Source organism: Argentina silus, assembly GCF_951799395.1.
Source record: "Argentina silus genome assembly, chromosome: X".
Lineage (NCBI taxonomy): Eukaryota > Metazoa > Chordata > Actinopteri > Argentiniformes > Argentinidae > Argentina > Argentina silus.
The window spans coordinates 29,173,366-29,188,152 of NC_139653.1; the positions used below are offsets into that span (position 1 = coordinate 29,173,366).

General features: G+C 41.1%; 2 protein-coding genes across 2 annotated transcripts in view; one reads left to right on the forward strand and one right to left on the reverse strand.

Moving 5' to 3' along the window:
• Positions 1-1,169: 1,169 nt before the first annotated feature.
• Positions 1,170-3,399, reverse strand: opa3 (outer mitochondrial membrane lipid metabolism regulator OPA3; the record flags this gene model as incomplete). Its single annotated transcript, XM_083694833.1, has 2 exons — positions 1,170-2,230; positions 3,258-3,399. The coding sequence occupies 2 exons, from the start codon at positions 3,397-3,399 to the stop codon at positions 1,902-1,904; spliced, it is 471 nt and encodes a 156-aa protein (XP_083550959.1). The 3' UTR covers positions 1,170-1,901.
• Positions 3,400-4,757: 1,358 nt separating this feature from the next.
• ppp1r13l (protein phosphatase 1, regulatory subunit 13 like) overlaps positions 4,758-14,787 on the forward strand; it is a 13,237-nt gene continuing 3,207 nt past the window's right edge. Inside the window, exons 1-4 of the mRNA XM_083694673.1 lie at positions 4,758-4,883; positions 13,866-13,928; positions 14,034-14,146; positions 14,335-14,782. Coding sequence (XP_083550799.1) covers positions 13,892-13,928; positions 14,034-14,146; positions 14,335-14,782 — 598 coding nt within the window. The 5' untranslated portion in view covers positions 4,758-4,883; positions 13,866-13,891. The remainder of the gene's footprint in view (positions 4,884-13,865; positions 13,929-14,033; positions 14,147-14,334; positions 14,783-14,787) is intronic.

Here is a 14,787-nt window from a genome sequence, read left to right on the forward strand (position 1 = left end):
TATTGTTGAGTGTGTAGACAAATTTTCTGAAGATATGCATGAATGGTTACAAGCTAAGATATTTGAACTTGGTATGGTGATGGAAGACAGAAAAACGTAACTTGTTAATTTGATCGTTTTTTATCCATTAGGCTGTGCCTACAAACTCAACCCCTATTTATTACATTTTGCAAATAACTTGTATTTCTTTACTGCACTGGAACATATGAAGCGGAAAAAGTACCTTTGGACTTGGTAAATTTATATGAACTACTCTTCGCTAGTTTAATTTCTTCATTATCCATCCGCCATAAAATCCACCCCCATACTCATAGCCTCAGCTTCACTTCAAGCGTCACTTCAGTGTCAAGGGCAGCTCTTAGCCTTTTCACCAAATTAGCTGGATCTGTGTTCTGTGAGCTCCAATAGTGGAACTCCGCCCACATACTTCCGGTGAAAGTAAACGTATGTAAATGAGGATTTCTTTCGAAATAAGAGCATCTAAGTTAAACTCCTTTTAATATATAGTAAATAGGGATCAAGGAACCACAAACAATATGCTAATTATCTTAACAAATATATATTAAATTATCACACCATATTTGGCATCGCGCTTTCATTTTGAAGTCGTGAAAATGGCGAAAAACGCAACCGGATGTCTTAATGTTATTGGAGCTCACAAAACACAGAACATCAGCTTCTTCAAAATGTCTTGTAAGTAAACAAACTCATTACTGCCATCTACTGGGTATTCACAAATAGATCTTCCAAGATACCAGCAGAGATTTAAAACGAATTTAAAGGGGCAATCTTGGATTTAAACAACAACAAAGAGGTCACCCCGCCACCGTTTTAACAGCGGAGGGCTGGAGAAATATAAAACTGAAATTAATAGACTGACCATCCATGACAAAACAAATTATAGTTTTAGTAAAACAATATTTTGGGTTCTGATGGGGTAACACAGTTGAACTAAACTCATGATCATTTATAATATATATTATTCCAAAAACAATCCCAGACTGCCGCTTTAAAACGATTGATTTTATCACAATATAAATGTCTACAGTTATGAAATCTATGATATCAGGGTGCCTTCTTTATCACAATTTGGGTGAGAAAACAATGTTTTCTATACTATGACAATCAAGTCAATAAAGAACAAAAATCGACAACGACTGTGTAGAACATTTCACTTTATTTTACATTTGTATATTACAATTGTATGCACATGCCACAGTTAATATATATATTTATATCTCAACCAGTAAAGGGATTCACACAGTGTGTCAAGACAATACAGCATTTTCGTACTTCACTTTGAGAGAAAGGGGGATTTTTGTTTATGCATCTATAAATGTCAACCATGAGTTAGGAGCATTCCCAGTTAGTTTTACTGTAATACTGTAGTGCAAGCCAAACTGGATCCAAGTAGCCCAAGTCAATCCCACACAGTCACTACATTAACTCCATTTACCTAGCCAAATCAACAAATCTAAAATCACTATATGTATCATAAGTGACTCTTTCCACCAAAAGATCAGTCAAATGTTATGACAATGATATGTTTGAACAGTTCCTGATATCAAATACAATGGCTTCAAGTTGAGCAATGTCAATCTTTAAATAAACCTGGAATGACTAGTGAAAAAATGGACCAAATAAATACACTATGAATATCATAGTGAATCCTCTTTACAACTGGTTGCTCAAACAGGTGCCAATAACGACACACAAAACCACAATGCACTAGTAAGCTTAGGTCCACCTGCACCCAATTTTTGGGGAAAGGGTAGAACTGTATGGGTGGCAGGACTGTTGTCAAGCTGTGCATATGGCAATGCTGCACTGTGGTGCACCTTCTCTACTCCAAATACAGATTGAAGAACAGTCCCATGCCACTCAGCCAGGAACCACTCATATCATTTTTGGGTGGGAGCGGGGAAGGACAGCAGTAGCCTGTTGACCTCTCTGAGCTGGGCATCCAGTGTTTCTGTGGTCAGGGCCAGCTCTCCCAGTTGTGTCTGTAGGCTGGTGATAGTCTCAGTCTGCTCCTCTTCTTTGTGCCGTGAGTTGGCAGCCTGTCTGCTATACTCCAGTACCATGCAACCACCGCCAATGACAAAGATGATGGCCTCTCCCAGCAGCTCTGCCCCCAGCTCAGCCGCTGCGTCCTCGTTTAGGGGCTTAATGGTGGCTCCTCGGAAGCCCATGATCCTCATTTTGGTTCTCATCTCGACCCAATGGTAAACTGCACAAAGAGCACAACAAAATAACTCATTTATGTGTAATGTATGATGTTGTGAGTTTGTTGTTGCAAGTAATTGATAAAAGTAGTCTATGGCCTGGCCTGACCTGTCACTCATTTTTCTAGGTAGATTTCATCAGGCTATGGCAAAGCCAAATATCAGAATTTTAGCTATAGGCTTAGGCTAGACATTCAATTGCAAATCACCACATTGAAAACGAATCACGTTTCCACTTAGCCATGCTTGTTCTCCACTCATGCTTGTTCTCCTATTAATATCCAAAATGTGCTTGCTTTGAATTGTGACACAACACAAACGTGTATGAAAGGAGGGGCCTAAGCCTAGGTCAAAAGGCACTTTCAAAGCAAAGGTTAATGGTACATTCAGCATCTGTAGGAAACTCAAGAGATAAGAGTTTCCGAGTGGGAAATAACCACTAGAATGACCCTCCAAGTCAGAGTTCCAAGTGGGAAACTCAGACCAGTGTGATGATACCCGAGTTTACAATTTTGACGTATAACCACAATAACCTTTCACCTTCTCCTCAGAGACAGAGGTTGATTTAGAGAGTAAATTATAACATTTTAATAGGATTCATCTTTCTGTACAATTTTCACATAATTGTTAGCAATCACACATGTATGTATAATGTGTTGTAAACATTAATTCATTATGGATTGCAAACGTAATCTCATTGGTTGAAGTGTTGTCCCGACAAAAGTCCTCTAGTGCATTCATGTTTTGAGTTCACGAGAACCAAACGAACATACCATTACTACAACTTCAATGACAAACGAGTTCCCGCCCCCTGACCGATGTACTGTACTATTGGGTAATTTCTACTTCAGTCAAGAAAAGGGCACCAATGGATGCACTTTGAGACCATGCCTATTTAAACGATTGGCTTAACAGCAGTGACAAATGAACTCCATTGGTTGTTACACATGTCGGTCACACCTCTCACTCCAACCTCTGGGTATCATAGAGACACTGCGAAGACTGTAGCTGCAAATGATAAAAATTACTTACTCTGTGCCGGAGGAAGACATATATATCTCTTAAAGAATTCGCTTCTTCGAGCTCCAGCCTTCATCCTGTTCGCCACAGGTTTACTCATTTGCCGTACTCCTAGATAGAGCAGCTTGGCGATGGGGAAGGCACCGACAACCATCTTGGCGGAAGTACTTCACTTCGGCGGGTCAAGTGGGAGGATATAGTGGATGACGTTTAATAAACATTCGTTGCAAAGTGTATGTAGCTGATTTGTGTATAACCAAAGAAAGTACGTAAGGGAGAGAAGTGACAGTTTGTAGTGAGGTAACGCCTACCGTAGAAGAAGGGGAATTTTTCAGCTACAAATAGCTAGCTAGCTAAAATTAGTTATTGATAGACGGATGAATAGCTTTTGACGAGTTGCTTTATGTTTTACAATTGACGTTGTTCAGTAGACAATATCAAAACATGATTACTATTTTTTTTAAAGCAGCCTGCAAAAAATCTCGCGATTTAGCAAGTACTGTAAAGGAAGTTGCGTAGCTAACTTGTTGGCTATAGTGCACCCAAAGAAAATACATATTCAGACAACAGTTCATAATCAGTTTTTATTAGCAATTTCAAAACAACGTGGGCTATGAACAGCAATAAGGTTCATGTTGTACAAAGCATTTGCTTTTATTTTCAAGCTGTTTTCTGTGAACGACGACACAAGTGGATCTCCGCTGATGTAGATCGGTGTATGTAAATGAGGATTTCTTCCAAATAAAAGCGCCCACGTTAAACTTGGCATTTAGAAATACTAAATATGGATAAAGGAACCGCAAATTATATGTAACTGTATCTGGGAATAAACATTGAATCCTCTCAATGTATTTTTTGTGTTTTTAAGTGTTTGTAATTCTAATATCCTAATTACCCTGATGAAACAGGACACATAATGGACTGTACACAGATAATTTGTCGTTCAGAGAACAGCTGTGTTTTTCATACGACGCGTTAGCAGTGTTAGGAAGAAATGCTAATTCTCCTAGGTTCTTGGTTTACTGTCTTTGGAATTTGTTAATTTGTAATTTTCTATGAATTATAAGCAATCCTTTCTCTCTGGGAAGTAAATATATACTATACTTAGTTGTGTCTTATTATGTTAAAAGAAAATAAATAAGGATGCACATTAAATAAAGAATGTGCTATTGTTTTGATAGATACACCTTCTATCTGTGTTTCGCGAAAGGGCTTTGTTTAAAGGCTGAATCAGTGTTCATTATTGTCATGTGCTCCGTTTGTGACTCACAAATTATCACAGTTCATTTTAACACTGGAACATTTACAAGCAGGCAAACTGTTGAATATCATTATTGACAGTTAAATGATTGAAGGTTTGTATTATCTTTATGAACCGCAAAACATCTGACACCAAAAAAATAGCGATCATGGGAGGGCTCACCTGAGCCAGCTGTGCAAATGCGAACACCTGGCTCGGGTTACAGCAACGCAGCTAGATAGTGGGCTGGACTAAATTCCAAAATAACTTCACTTCAATACGCAGTAACTGAACCTAAACGGCTGAACAATAGACGACTTCTACATCAAACCGATTTATTCAACTTGTTGGAGGTTAGTGTGTTGCCCTCTTCAACAGGAGAACAAAGGTCCCGTTGGGTAAGGACGTTTTTCATTTGGAAGTGTGTCTAATGGAAAGCTTTCGCTGCGTGGGATAGTGTAGCGCTTGCCAAATATAACCGATTGTTGTTGTCGTTCCATGTTTGTGGCGATTTCTTGCCTTTTATGATATGTGCGTTTCATATCAATCTTCGAAAGCACGTTTATTCATAATGCAAATTTTCGACTTTTCGAACATTATTTTTTTGTTTTTTAGAGGTCTTGAATGTGAGGAGGAGCTTGTCTGGAGTTCTCAAACTAATGGAAATCAGATACCATTAACATTTCAACTTTTTGAGCCAGAGATGAATCAGAGTTTAGATGCATGTATGACGGCACTGTAGATAAAGAGAACTTCTGCCCAGCTTGATTCATAACTTCAAGATCCTACTAGTTGCCTCTACTGACAACAGGACAACCCCCTCAAAACATCCAGTCTGCCCTCCAGCTGTCAAAACCAGCTTAGCAGCATTGTGTTTTATTGTACTTGCTGTAACCTGTACTGTGACTTTCTACTGGTCTGATCAATCACTCAAATACATGTGTGCAAAGAGGCTTCTAGCACTTAACATGCAAATTAATTAGGAATATCCCATCAAGAGAGACTTTCTACAATTCATTGCAATTAATACATTTGTTCATAGTGACAGATCCACCCAAGCCATAATCTGCCTGCAATAATATTCTCCATATAATCAGTAGTTCCTTGCTGTTCTCCCCATGCACCTCGGCAGAACATGGTGCGATGTTTGGTATGGATGTTTGATGTGCGTGTAACTTGCCTGGAATGCCCAAGCTGTTACATTGTGTAACATTGAGAGATTCCTGAGTCACATGGCAGAGCTTGTGTGGTTTTGGGAAGTGAGGAAGATATTGAGTAAACACATAGGGGCCTATACCCAAGTGTAAACCTACACCAATTGTGTTTTAAGCAGTGTTATTTAATTGCAGTTGTTAGTTGTCACTGTGTATCCTAAAGTGGAAATACACTTAACAAAATCGCTAGAAAATGTCACAGTGTGTAATTTCTGGATTTTTTCTCACTTGTTGGTTTTTTAATAATGATCATGGTAATCTGATTGATGTGGACTATGTGACAGATACATCATGCATACTTCTATCTGAGGTTTTTATGGCAGACAATATTCACTGTTTTCCACCAGCATAAGCTAATATAGTTCCTAGTATTTCTTATCTGTGTTTGTCACTCTTGTTATAATCTATGAAGCGGTTCTTTGTGTAATGTGTTTTCTTTAGTAATTCTCTAGACAGAATTGGCTCAGAATATAATTTAGCTTGTTAGACTGGCACTCCCCTCAACCTTGGCAGCAGTAGCTGTAAGGGCAACCCTTCCTGTTGGTGGGGGGGGGGCTGGGTGACTGGGTGTGAAAGAGGTAGAACGAGTCTAAGTTAAAATGGGTGTATAAATAAGTCATAGGAACTTTTTGAAGACAGTTTTAGGAAGAGTCAGCTTTAGCCCACATAAGTCAGGCTATGAGTCCTTTGAAGGGATTGGGTGGGGTGGCTTTGGGTTGGGACAGTGTTTGTATTTGCTCATAGACCCATAGTGTGGAGTCAGGGTGAGAGAAAGCATACTTGTAACATGGCCAAACTGTGGCATAATAAAGTTGATAGTGCAGTTATATATCTGAGTCAATAGATCTCAGACTTTATATTCCCTGGTCATTGTTTCAAAAACATTCATGCACTGCCAACAGACAGACAGACACAGTCATGTGCAAGTTCTGTGTAAAAGGACCCATGATGACCAAAATGTGAAATTCATCAGAGCATATCAAATCGGGTGTCAAATGAAAGCTAAGAGTCTATATTTTGGTCAGAAATACATTTCAACCATCTTCCTTCAGAAAAATAGGGGATAAGCAAATTAATTAATCATTAATGTTCAAGTATAGACCCGGTCAACTAACATCAACACTTATTTTGTTTTAGGAAATGGATTGGCTTCTGTAAGATTAAGAATCATTGGCCAGTCTACGGATCATTCTATTACCCTAAGATATTTTAAAAGTTCTCTGCTTCATGAGGAGTGAGGATAATGAAAGTTAACAAAAGTAAGAAGTATGGGTATAGGTAGGTGTTTTTACTGATATCGATTTAATTTATGAATTAATAAGTGATTAAAACAGGTCATTCTGTTACCCAATCGAAACCATTGAGAGTCTGAAAATGTGAAATCATGCCATGGGTCCTTGGGGAAAAGAGTAAGAGAAGAGAGAGAGTAATTGTAGTCGTGGACACACCCAGGTATTTAGCTGAGTGTAATCATTATTCTCCTAATCCTTTAATCTCTCCATACTTCCGACAGTAAACCCACAATGACTCCTCTCCTTCCTTATATGTCTTTACAACAAAGCTCTAATAAAAGCAGACTTCACACGGACAGTATTCCGGGTGCCTTTATGTAGGCATCATACTGTACTTATGCAAAGGAAATGTAGGGAATTGATCCATTCCAAAACTATTCCCAGCGACGGGTGCAGTGAGTAACGAGACTTGAGCAAGTGCTTCTTCAGGCATTGGCTTCAGCAGACAACTGAACTACAGCAAGATACTTTTGGGGGGCAATTAAGGAAATAGAGAAAGAGGAGCCATGGAGAGTGAAAGACAAAGACGCATAGGTAGAAAAAGAGAGAGAGGGAAAGAGAGCAAGAGAGGTTCAATGACTTACTGAGTAGAGAGTGAGATTTGGTGTGAGTGAGTGCTAATGAGTCAGAGAGAGAGGAATCTGTGTGCGCTGCTCTTGACAAACACTGATAAGCTAAGCAGGACTGCTATTTACTGGAAGGCATGGTGTGGAATGTGAGCAGGAGGCCTGCCTAGTGTCCACAAAGCCCCTGCAGTACAAAGCCTCCGTCTAGGAGGGCAAGCTAGACACACAAATAGGCCTGACTCACTACCTACAGTACCTCACTATCATCTGATCTCCTGATACAGATAGGGGTGGAGATGTGTGTGTGCATGTGCGTGTGTGTGCGTGTGCGTGTGCGTGTGTGTGTGTGTGTGTAGATAACGCTATTCATGGCCAAGGGAGATGATAGGCGGGAATGAGGACCCAAACTTGTTGAAAAGTAGTACTTACGTTTTTGACAAAGTCAAAAGCTCAGTCCCTCTCAACAGGATTCTAACTGCAACGAAGACTTGATGCGAAAAACCGCAAAACCTAGGGATTAACCCTTTACCAGCTGTAAACAGAGCCAAATCTCTCCCTACAGGTCTACAGCCCAAAAGAGAGTCTACCGGGACAGCAATAGCCTGTACACTGGACAAAGACTAATGCTATGTCTGAAAGTTCATACTAACCCTAGCCCTAACCCTAACCTATTTAGTAAGCGTTTTTAGTATGCAAGATTAGAAAGTTTTGCATTATGTGAAATTTAGGAACATTTAGTATACTCAAAATGCCAGGTTGGCATACTAGATTCGCCTTTCCATATAGTGTGAATTCACTGCACACAATTCAGAAAGTCCTGTCTGATTTTAGTCCCACAATTCAATTGATCAGGTAAGAGAGGCGGGCAGTAGCACAACATGGTTGAGCTACAGTTGACGATTTAACAATATGAATGATGATGTACTGTAGTATGGTTTGTATGCAGTATATACTTTAAGTAGGCAGTATGAACTTGGCCATTGTGAGCTGCGTGCTCGATGTAATTATCAAACAAACCACATCTGGCTTTAACCTGAGTAATTAACCTGGGAGCAATCAATTAAGAACATGGTTACCTAAAATGGTGGATAACATATCAATAGCAATGCACATGTGCACTTATTCAACCCCATGAAGATAATACAAACATTTGTAGATATTGACAATATTAATGAATACATTTTAAAATGGTGATGAGGCCAGGCTTTGGCTGCCGTGTCACAGTGACCTGAAGTTTAAGCATTTTTCCTTAGTGTTGTAACCTGCCTATTATTGGAGTGGAGACCTATCTAATCACCATGACTCCAAATTGTCTGAACATGACTGATGTTTTTTAATTTCTATTGTAAACTACCAAACACAGAAACTATAATATGTTACAATTTTGTAATAGACAATATTGCTCAAGTTACGTGTGAACAACTTGATTGTAGCACTTAATTTACAATGTCTGTTAGTCTGGTCATAGAAAACCTGTAATTTTAGTTTTTCTGTTTTAATTCAGAAGTGCTCACTGCTTGTTCTTCAGACACAAAGGGTGACAGTCATGGGCCGCAAAGTGTCAAAAGACATTTCAAGTTCTGCTGAGTCATCTCTGCATCACATTCTCTGTCTCCCATGGACTACAGAGCAGACTAAGCTCACTGTCTGACAGACTGTCTGATATGATATACATAGATACAGAAGCACTGCTCACAGTCCCCTGGCTAACACACTAGCTGGCAGACACAGCTGTATGTGTCTCTCTTCCACTAGACTGATTGTATATGCAGGACCTGGCTTTACAGAGACATAAAGCTGTATGTGTCTCTCTTCCACTAGACTGATTGTATATGCAGGACCTGGCTTTACAGAGACATAAAGGTGAATCCGAGAGAGGGTGGGACCACTAATAATTAGGGGGATGCAAGGAGAACAGGAAGGTGATGTCATCCCATTGCAGGAATTTGTAGATATACATTACACAAGTCTTCAGAATATTGTTTGGAGTTGTGCTTAGCTGGTAGAAACCTGACTTGTCAAAACATGAAGGATATTCTGGTTTCAAAACCACAAAATGTTGGCCCTTCCTTGCCAAGAGAGCCTGACGTTGCATTAACATAGTTTTTTGGTTGTATCATTGTATATCCATCATGAAAAATTGTATGGTCCAGCAATGTTTAAGTCCAAACATTGCATAAAGGTATGTAAAAGGATGTTGATTCACTGTCCTAACTGTGAGACAGTGTTAAACTAAAACAATGCAGACATGTGAAGTAGGATGTGGTAACACGGTCTCATACAAGTTATTTTAGCATCATAGTAAGGCATTCAGAAAGTGCAATTGAAGCAACATCTCATACCAAATGTCAACCAGATGTGTAAGCATAAACATGAAGACATTATAACGTCCCAGGGATGGTAGTGTGGCATTAGGAAATGTGCTTTTTTGATAAATACACCAAATTAGACACAGAGCAAGGGAAGGTCTTCAGGAGGATGTTTAGCTATAGGTCCATCACAGATTTGGTCTTGGTCCCTTTGTGGCCTAGACCCCACTCATTTTGAATGGCCATACCAGAATGAATTATTGGTGCAGCAAGACCAGTGATGGTTTATAATGTTTGTACAAATATTATTAACCATTACTTCCCCAATAATTTAATCAGTTATGGCTATTCAAAATGGGAGTGCTATTGGGCATCGTAGCAATGCTAGGCGGCCATTTTACGTTTTCTAATAAACACACATTACTGTGTACATTAAGTCCCAATTTAGAGATTAACATCAATTTCAGAGATTGTGGAGTGACTAGAGGCCACATTTTGAAGAAATTGTGTCTTTTGTGAAAAAAGCTGTATCTGCTAATATTTGTTTTTAGACAATTATTTTTTATCACAGTTTTCATTAGAAAACAATGGCAAAAATATGCTCTTAATGTTGATTAGGCAAACATCTATATCTTAATAATGACCTGAAATTATCTCCATTGATAAATAGAGCAATATTTATTTATTTTATATGCACAGTACTATGCCAAATAAGAATGTCACATGTTCAGTGCACTGCATATTGATATCAGTGAATTGCTGTTCAATCTAACTGGTTGATTTTGATCATCCACTGAATGTTTTTTGTTGTACTCATATTTCAAACATACAAAAATGTACTGTGAAAAGCATTCTTAAAACATACTGTTAGAATACCCACAACCACTGTAATTTTCAGTAATGGTTTATTCCAGCCCTCCCCCTCCCTAAGACAAACTTGATCAAAATGGTAAATTCCACTCTTTTCACAAGAGTAAACAAACCTGCATCATGTAGTCCATGCTGATACAGTTGGTTGATTGGAACTATGCACCCAAGATTCTTGTGACAAAAGTTAGCTAGACCACCTGACTCTGAAATTGTTGGATACAAGCTAGCCATGTTAACTGGTGAAATAAGTTATTGGTAATTTTATTGTGCAACTCCTTATGCCAAATAATTCTCTTGTTCAGTCAACATCCTTTTAGTTAGAAACTGAGCTAATTGACTGCAGTCCAAAGAGCTAACGTTACTTTGCTAAATTCAGGCACTCCAATGACAGCTTCAGGTCCTTCACGTCCCTCCACTTCCTTGCTCTCACAGAGACATGGATTACACCGGATAACACAGCTACTCGGGCAGCCCTCTCTGATGCCTACTCCTTTTCTCAATCCCCAGGACTCCTCATCTCGCCTAAGTGGTCACATAATATCCTTCCCCTGTCACACCTGTCCATATACTCCTTTGAATTCCATGCTGTTTCTGTCACCTCCCCTGTCAAACTTCATTGTTGTTATCTTTCATCCACCAGGTCAGCTTGGCCACTTCTTAGATGAGATGGATGTCCTTCTTCCCTGAGGACGTCACACCGCTCACACTACTGGGTGACTTTAACATCCAGTCGGAGAAGCTTCCCTCATCTGGAGCACTTGACCTTCTCTCCTCCTTCAGCCTTACCCTGTCCCACTCTCCTCCAACTCATAAGGCGGGCAATCAGCTCGACCTTGTCTTCACCAGATCCTCCCATACCTCCAACCTTACTGTTACCCCTCTTCCAGTTTCGGATCATCATTTTGTATCCTTCTCCCTTCTATCCACTGATGCAGCTTCCTCCACCCTCCTGTCCTCTCTTTCCTCATCCTTCGACTCTCTCTGTCCACAGATCTCAAGGCCGGCACGATCCTCTCCACGCACTCCCTGGCTGTCTGAAACCCTGCAAGCTTGTAGAATAGCTCGCTGAGATAGATCGCTGTCCTCTCCACAAGCCCTCACCACTGGGGTCCTCCAGGGCTCTGTCCTAGGGCACTTATTGTTCTCCCTCTATACCAAATCTCTTGGCTCGGTAATTTCCTCTCATGGTTTCTCCTACCACAGCTACGCAGATGACACTCAACTCTTTATCTCTTTCCCCCCTTCTGACTCACAGGTGGCAACATGTGTCTTAGCGTGTCTTGCAGACATTTCTGCTTGGATGTCAGCCCACCACCTCAAGCTCAACCTTGACAAGACTGAGCTGCTCTTCCTCCCAGGGAAAGCCTGCCCTCTCTACTTCTCAGTAGAGAACTCTACTGTGACCTCCTCCCATACAGCCAAGAACCTTGGGGTGATCCTTGACAACCACTTATCCTGTGTGGCGAACATCACAGCGTCAGCACGCTCCTGTAGTTTCTTCCTCTACAACATCAGAAGGATGCACACTTGTGATCTCTTGCCTTGACTACTGCCATGCACTCTTGGACGGACTCCCCGCCTCCACCATCAGGCCTCTGCAGCTCATCCAGAACGCTGCCGCCTGTCTGGTGTTCAATCTCCCCAAATTCTCCAATGTCACTCCCCTCCTCCGCACCCTCCACTGGCTCCCGGTAGCAGCTTGCATCAGATTCAAGACCCTGGTGCTCGCCTACCGGGCGGCAAAGGGAACAGCCCCTCCCTACTTGCAAGCAATGGTCAGCCCCCAAACCCCTGCACAATCACTGCGCTCTTCCACCTCGGCTGGCTGCCTGGCACCGCCACCTCTACGTGGATGCCGCAGCCGCACTACTCGGTCACAGCTTTTCACTGTCCTGGCGCCCTGCTGGTGGAAATTGGATTTAAATCTAAAGATTGACTTGGCCAGACAAGACCATTCCACTTTTTGGCCCTAGTTGCTATGGCAGTATGTTTTGGGTCATTGTCTTACTGTATGATGAAGCACCACTGTATGATGAATTTTGAGGCATTTTCTTGTACTCTAGCAGACAAGGTGTTTATGTACACTTCAGAATACATTCTGCTACTGCCGTCAGCAGTAACCTCATCAATTAAGACAAGTTAGCCAGTTCTTGTGGTAGCTATACAATACTGTACATGCCCAAACCATAACACCACCTCCACCATGTTTCACAGATGATGTGGTATGCAGTAAATCTTGATGGATCATTTTTTCTCTAGCTTTCCACTTGCAATATTCATCTTATCTGTCCTGAAGACTTTTTCCCAGATCTCTGTAGGCTTTTTAGTTACCTTTTAGCAAAGTGAAATCTGACCAACCTTTTTGAGGATAACTAGAGGATTTCACCTTGCAGTGATTTTGCATGGTGACTATTTTGGCTGGTGACTGGTATTCTGTGGATGGTAAACACAAAGCCTAGAACCAATACTAGACATTGACAGCACTCTCTTATGCCTGCACAAATGATGTGACAGAATACACCACTAACCAGAAACTCCTCTCAAGCCAATTGCCCCAACTTTTGGTGCTCTGAAATACGGGGACTATGTATACAAATGGTGAAACCATTATGTACACAAATACCATCAAATAAAAGCTGAGAATCTCTACTGTAACCTCACAGTAATTGTTTGATTTTAAAACCAAACATTTGAAGTATAGAGCCAAAAGAAGAAAAAATTATGCAGGGTATGACACTGTATGTCAAGTGATCATATCAATGACACCATTCCTCAGATAAGTGTAATATAAAGGGGTGAACTGAAACAGATGATGCTGACCGTCAACAACTAAAACTTTAATTTTCAACCCATGGACAATCATGTAGCAACGTTAGATGATGAGCATCAAATGACAACCTTAAGTCAACATTGAAAATTACCCAGAAGTTCTAAAGATGAAGGGAAGGCCTGTTGATGTGAAACCATGAACACATTACAGTACAGTAGCTTGTTGAGTCCTGCCATGTGTCTGTGCCTGTGTGCACACATATTCATTACTCATGGCATAGTTTGTGAAACATCGCTAGATTGATTGATCCCAATGTCTCACTATTGTTATCTACTTTCCTTATTGTTTTGTTTGTGTAGGAGCAGGACATCACCACTTCATAGCCATGAGCTCACAGGCCAGCTATGGAAGCAGCATGCTGTGTAAGTGCAACGTCTCTTAAAAAATCTTTACTTCTGTGAAATCTCTGGGATATGGTTTTGCTGTATATGGATATAATTATGTGTCTTTGCATTAAATGTGTGCAGTCCAGACCATGAATGAGGACCTGAATGCCTCCATGGCCACAGCAGATGAGTTATCCCGAGAGTTCAACTCCCTCCTGCAGGAGGTCTCCCCAAGTACTGAATCTGTGTCTCAGGTACTTACTGTAAACAATCTCTTGCCTCTTTGGCCTCTCAGTTGGTTGTGTCCAGAACTCTGTAACAGTGTGTGTGTGTGTGTGTGTGTGTGTGTGTGTGTGTGTGTGTGTGTGTGTCTGTGTCTGTGTGTGTGTGTGTGTGTGTGTGTGTTTGTCCTGTCCTGTCCTGTCCTGTGCTCTCCCTGTAGACTGACTCAGTGATCCCTAGAGAGAGGCCAAAACCTATCCGTTTCTCCAATTCATCCACCTCATCAGATAAGGAGACAAGGGGCAGCAGCAGCTCCATGCCCTACTCTCCCAGCTCCACACAGCCAGACCCAGGCTTGCGCTCTCTGGACTCCAATATCTCCAGCAGTAAAAACAGGCCATCATCCCCCTTCTCCCCTCACCAGCTCACTCCTCCCCAAGCACGCAGGGAGAGATACTCCTCCTCCCATGGCTCTGGTTCTGATGGCAGCTACACGTATGGTCAGCTGACTCCTCCTAACCAATCGCCTCGTATCCAGCGACGCTTGTCTCCCTCTAGAATGCAACCCAGGAGTCCGCACTCTCTCAGTTACATAGAACCAAGCCCTAGCCCTACTTCTCATGTTGCCTCTTATGACCAATCACCTCGGGCCATGCTACATCCCGCATCTACC